Raw genomic sequence first — 6311 nt, 5'->3', positions numbered from 1 at the left:
GAGGGCTGCCAGGAACACCTTAGTTATCCACAGAGGTTAAAATTTTATTTTGATATAAAAATTAAATAGCAAAGTTTTTGGTTTGTTGTTTTTTTTTTTTTTACAGTGATAAATTAGAAATTTACAGTACATACATCAAAGTAGATATATTTTCTGTACATCCCAAAATAATCAGTGTCTATTTCCTTAAAACTCAGAAAAAGGAGCTAACTTGTCTGTTTAAGGTAAGAGCGAAGCTTGTACCTCCCCGGCAGACACTTCCCAAAGCTGCAGCGAGAAGAGCACGGCCGGGGGGTAGAAGGGAGCAGGGACTGTGCGAGGAAGGCAACTGCCGCGGGGTTTCTAGCTGTATAAGTGCAGCAACTGCGCTTCCGAGACAGGATTAGTCACACATTTTTTGGCTATAAATTCATAACAACGCTGAAATGAGAGAACGTACGAGTCGCAGACACTGGCTCTTCGAGACCGCTGGGTTTTAGGCTGTACCTGCCGCGACTTCCCGCTCACACAGCCCGAAGCGGAGCGAGGTAAGTGCACGTGGATGAACACATTTATGGAACAGTTTCATCCCTGCAACAGCTAACCTTGCTTTGGGCTGGCACAGTGCTCCCCCAAACACTTAGGAAAGGACTATGAGCTGGTGTCTCCCCCCCAGTGCGCCTCCTCCCCGTAGTATTTGAGTGCCTCATGTTCTTTAATGGGATGTCCCCCAGGTCCCTGAGAGGGCTACGCAGTGCCATCCTCATCCAACTCACTTCCAAAGTCTCACATCACTGGGGACGTTCATCTGTCACAGCCCACAGGGTCACAAGCAGAGATGCAGGGATCTGCTAACAAGGTAGTACTTAACATTCACCTCTGTGTACGTAACATGGTTAAAACCACCATTTATTGAATCAGTCAGGTCAAGCATGGGTCCAAACCGTTTCAGAGTGAAGGACACTTGAGTGAACGTGACACCTTGGCACAGCCCAGTACCAGGTTACAAGACAAGGCTCCTACTGCGTCCTCACCCCTTGAAAGTCAACATTCACTGTGCCAGGAGAAAGATCGCACGATGGAGAAGCTCAGCCATCTGAAGATTCCTACTTGCAGAACTCCTTGTCCACAGAGAAATAACCGGATCGAAACACAACACGAAGAGCGAGAGACTTTATGGAGAGGGTGAGAAGGCTTGGCTGGTACGTGGCGTTGGCCAAGACAATGCTTGTGCATCTCGAGCAGAACGTGTCGAGTTGTCACTTGTTCTGCTGGAGAAGGAGCCTAACCGCAAAGACTGCAATTAGGGTTTGTTTGGGGTTTGGGTGTTGTTTGGGGGTTTTTTTTAAGAAAAAAAAAGTGCCCTAGCACATTGACATTGAAACAATACACACTTCTGGGACAGATTAGCACTCACGGCCGGAGCTGGAATGAGTTGTGGTTTGGGAAGCACATGGGGCACCTGTGTGAACAGCGAGGACTGCAATAAAGCAACGCCTGTTCCCAGCTGCCCTCGAAGGTCGTGTGAGTCGGGGCACCGGCAGGGACACTCTGCAGCTGACCAGGTTCCATGCAAGCAAATGAAGCAAAAGTTTAGGGTACACAGATAAAACCGAAGGTCCTTCAAGGCGATACAGCATCAGAACAGTGTTTTCTTAAGTGCTTCCGGGCTGTTTCTATTTGCATCACCTTTCTTACCAGGCAAACAAGCCCCTGACACAAGGTTCAAGCTCCCCACGAGGACAAGCTGATGCCTCCTCAAACAAAAGGGTAAGAAAACTCGACAGTTGCTATGAAACAACATTATTCACCAAGAAGTTGGATCTCTTCTCTTGGGAACTCTTTACAAAAACTGGAAAAGTCTCTTGTCGTTCCTGAGGACTGAATGCCTGCTCACATTCTGCATGTAAAGATGCATTTAAAAAAAAAACAAACTCCATAGCTGTCAGGGAGCAATTGGAGCATCGTGGTGAGGCAGTCAGCTGTAGAGCGATGTCATGGGCTGAGAATGTTCTTTTAATTGTAACTGACACACATAATTATACAACTGATCTGTGTGAACATGAGGTTGCCAAGGAACTTAACGTTTCGCTTCTCCCCAGACTGGCGTCTGCAGAGATACCATCGCACTGAATTAAATATATTAAGACTTAATTGCTTCATGCAATGGGTCTCCAGAGAGAGACAGATAAGTTTACTTGGAGAAAACTGGTGTTGTTTGAGGAGACCCACAACTCATTTTTCTCCTTCCTGGAGGAAGGAACACTATAGTGTAAGACTTTATTTAAAGCTATTAAATGCAGCAGAATAAAGTAGTCTGCTAGAAATAGCAGGAGCACCTGAAGGGATAGGACCGGAGGCAGAGGATAACGATAATCAACGCAGAAGACCATTTACAGTTTCCCAGCTCCCACTGACTCCTCTGCTTCTGACAATGGCCTTGAGTAATGCTTTTAAAAAATAAGAAATATTGATAGAATTGCAGAATAATTCAGGTGGGAAGGGACCTACGGAGGTCCGAATTCCTGCCGAAGGCAGAGCCGACTCTCAATTCAGACCAGGTTACAGATGGTAAAAAGAATGAGTTGAAATTATTAGACCATCAGATGCCTTAAAGAATCATCCTCACTAATACCTCAGTAAATCTTACTCATCATGGGTTAACTCTCAGACCCGGAAAATCCACTTGGTATTTGCTGGAGGACCTGATCCCAGGCTGTCCTGTGCAGCATACGGGAACAGCAGAATTCCCCAGGGCATAAAGACACAACCCTCAGCAAGCGCTTCCTTCACGATGCTGAACTCAGAAAGAAGACATCTAACTGAGGTCCTGTCTGCTCCATCTTCTGATAACTGGACCCTAAATCAGTCCCGAATTTGGCCCTGGATCTCCTTTCCTCCATCAGCTATAAGATGATGAAAAGAAAACAGCATCCCATAGCAGTGGACTACAGTCCCTCAGCTTCTAAAGATTTCAGTATATTGCATACTGCTTTAAAAACAAAACAAAACAAAACAAAAAAGGAAGATAACATGTTTGGATATTTCACAGCTTTTAAAGCCTCCCTGGGCTTTCCTATTTTGGGCAGCATGGTTTATGGCTATTGTATCTGCAGCATGATCTTTTTGCTGGTTATTCTTTAAGGCTTTTCTTTCCATCCCCCAGAGACAAGTTGTGTAACCGTCTCCCTACTCTACTCCCAACATTTACATGGCAATGCTTACACACAATCAGTCCTTCATGGGAGAGCCGTCAGACCGTCGGAGTGTCGTCCTTGTCTCATACCACGGTCTCGTTCCCTTTCCCAGGTTTCACCCAACCATCTGCTCTCTTCTCGCGTTTCACTTTCCCTGAGTTCACCAGTCTGTTGGAGCACTTCTGCCACGTGTGCAGAGTTTTGGCTGACCAGATCCACATACCTGATGTGATACCCACCAGGAGGGACATGAAGATTTTGAGCATCTCCACTGCCATGTTGGAATCATCTGCTGAATAGCGGAAAACGGACCAGTTGGAGATTTCGTAGAAATAACAGGCGATGACACACGTTGCTGGGACGGTGTACAGCACTGAAAAGACACCGATTTTGACCATCAGCCTTTCCAGCTTGTCAGTTTTAGTTCCATCTTTCTGAAGATTAGACCTGATTTTAAATAGGGCCACGAGTCCTGCTGCAATGAATAAAGTCCCAATGACCAGGTAGGTAAAAAGGGGAGCGACGACAAAGCCCGTCAGCGCATCTAGGTTCTGGTTCCCAACATAGCACAGACCGGTGAGCTCATCCGCGTCTACTAGTCTCATGATCAAAATGACGATGGTCTTCACGGCGGGGATAGCCCAGGCTGCGATATGGAAATAAGAGCTGTGCATTTCTATAGCTTCATGGCCCCACTTGAGTCCTGCAGCCAGAAACCACGTCAATGTGAGAATAACCCACCAGATGGAGCTAGCCATCCCGAAAAAATACATCAGCAAGAAAATTATAGCACATCCTGTGTTCTTAAGACCTTCTTGGATAAGAACAGGTTCTGCTGCCTCTTCAAAATCACAGGATATCCTTTCCCGGCCCACAGTCAGCCTCACAATATAAGCAATGCTATAAATATTGTAGCACATGCTCAAAAATATGATCGGGCGCTCCGGGTAGGAAAATCTGGATGAATCAATCAGGAAGGTCAGGACTGTGAAGGCAGTGGAAATGAAGCAAAGACTGGCCCACACGGCCATCCAGATATCTGTGAATTCCTTAGCCGACCTGCTGTAGAGACCAGCGTCGTAGCCGCACTTCAGGACACAGTTCAAGCTTCTCTTCACCCAGATGTACTGATCCGAGTTAGATCCCATGCTGTGGCATTCTTCTCCAGGCTGCAAGGAGGTCTTGCTGTGAAGGGGAACCTCTTCGTCTCCTGGGCCCTCCATGCACATGTGGTTGTGATCATTCTGGGGTGGGAATTTGCTGCAGTTTAGGCTGTCCGGCCAGGCAAATCCAAATTCTTTCAAAACGGGTTCGCATCTTCTCTTGACAGAGAGGCACATGCCACCGCAGGGACCTATGGGGATGTTAATCTTCTCCGTGCACATTGGGACATAGACGGAACAAAGGAAGAACTGGAAGAGAGAACCAGAAATCACAAGTGCGTTAGAGGAAAATTAAACAGGTCAAAATATAACAAGTTTCTTTTTTTTTTTTTTTTTTGCCTTTTTAGTGGCAATATTTGGTCCTTTGCCTTAAAAAACAGGAAGCACCATAAAACAAATAAACTGAGAACAATAAAAATAAAGGAGAAACAAAAAAAGCCCACCCTAACAATGTTGTCCTCTTTCAGTTCAAATGTGGTCCGAAGCCAAAGCCCGAACGTTTTACGCCCTAGATTAGCTCCATGTAAACTTAGCCCACCAATTTCAATAAAGAGAGTGGGGTTTAGCCAGATTGAAACCTCAAGGGTACAATTTAGGAAAGCAAAAAAACAAATCGAAGTGGTTTAAACAAATACATATATTTGTTCTAGGCACTGCCTGGATACCACAGCTAACAAACAAACAGAAGAAAAGGCATTTACTGAATTACTTTGGTTCACGATCCTCCTAGAAGAGCGCGTTTTTCTTTTACCATAAGGTCCCATGCGTATTTACAACACGAACGAGACATCGTCCTTTCCTCGGCTTTTGAATAATCCCAATTCTGCGACGCTACGACGCGAGCGGGATTGCGTGCTAATTCGGGAAGCCTGCCCCGAGAAACAAGCTGCTTTTTGTTTGATGAAATCCATGCCCGTGGGGAGGACAAGGATCTTGCCATTTCGCCTGGGAAACAAACTCCTGCGGTGGAAATCTCGGAGGAGGTGCCGGGCAGCCGGCAGCTCCCGGCAGCCGGCTCTGGCAGAAGCAGCGCCCGGGCAAAGCTCCGGCAGCCCCGGCTCTCCCGGCGGGACGGGACGGGACGGGACGGGACGGGAGGGGAGGGGAGGACCGCGCCGCCCCGCCGCTGCCTTCCCGGGGCTGCGCTGCCCCCGGCGCCCTCCGCACCCACTTCCACCCGGGATGAACCGCGCTCTGCCCGGCCAGCGAGGGACGGCGCTGCGAGGCGGCGGGGCTTTCGGTTTGTTCTCTTCTTCTTTGTGTGTGTGGACTACGCCGAGGGGATGAGGATGAGGATGGGGATGTGTGGGGGGCGGGTGGCAGCCGGTGGGGGCATTGCACAGCTCCCTCCCCCCCAGCCCCGCTCTCCGGCCATGCACAAAGGGGACCCCCGGAGCCCTGACCCACCTGGAGCTGGCTGGAGCAGCCGTACTGGATGAGGGGGGTGAAGGTGGTGAGCTGCAGCTCCGCGTCCGCCTGCAGCTCGTGTCCCACCAGGTTGGGCATCTTGGTGACATTGTAGCCCAGGTTCTGGCACATGGCGATGCGGATGGCGTCGCAGCGCCGCTCCTCCTCGTCGCCGAAACCCCGCGTCCCGCCGAGCAGCCCCGCCAGCAGCACGGCCAGCAGCCGGGCGCGGCCGCCCGCCCCCCCGCCGCCCCCCGCCATGGCCCGAGCAGCGCCCCACCTGCCCCGGCCCCGGCTCCGGCCCCGGCCCCGGCCCCGGCCGCGCCGTGCCGCACGGGCCGGCTCCAACGGGGAGGGGCCGGGGGCGGCTCCGCTATTAAACAGCCTCGCCGAGAAACTGCCCAGGGGAGGGACGGCACCTCCCCGCGCCCTCCCAGCGCCGCCGCCCCCGCCCCGGGGAGCCCGGCCCGCCGCGGCGTTCCATCCGCATCTCCTGGGGACCGGGGGGGGGTCCTACCTGCGCCCCCCACCGTGACATCGAGGAGTGTCCCCCTTCTCTCCCTGA

The 6311-nt window shown here is 50.5% G+C and overlaps 1 protein-coding gene across 1 annotated transcript; it reads right to left on the bottom strand.

Moving 5' to 3' along the window:
- Nucleotides 1–3259: 3259 nt before the first annotated feature.
- FZD4 (frizzled class receptor 4) lies at nt 3260–6007 on the bottom strand. Its single transcript, XM_086614361.1, has 2 exons — nt 5747–6007; nt 3260–4588 (listed from the first exon to the last, which is right to left on the bottom strand). The coding sequence occupies exons 1-2, from the start codon at nt 6005–6007 to the stop codon at nt 3260–3262; spliced, it is 1590 nt and encodes a 529-aa protein (XP_086470487.1).
- Nucleotides 6008–6311: the final 304 nt, after the last annotated feature.

This window comes from Tauraco erythrolophus, chromosome 1 (assembly GCF_009769465.1).
Source record: "Tauraco erythrolophus isolate bTauEry1 chromosome 1, bTauEry1.pri, whole genome shotgun sequence".
Lineage (NCBI taxonomy): Eukaryota > Metazoa > Chordata > Aves > Musophagiformes > Musophagidae > Tauraco > Tauraco erythrolophus.
Note: the sequence above shows the minus strand (reverse complement) of the source record. Positions and strands in the feature narration are given on the sequence as shown.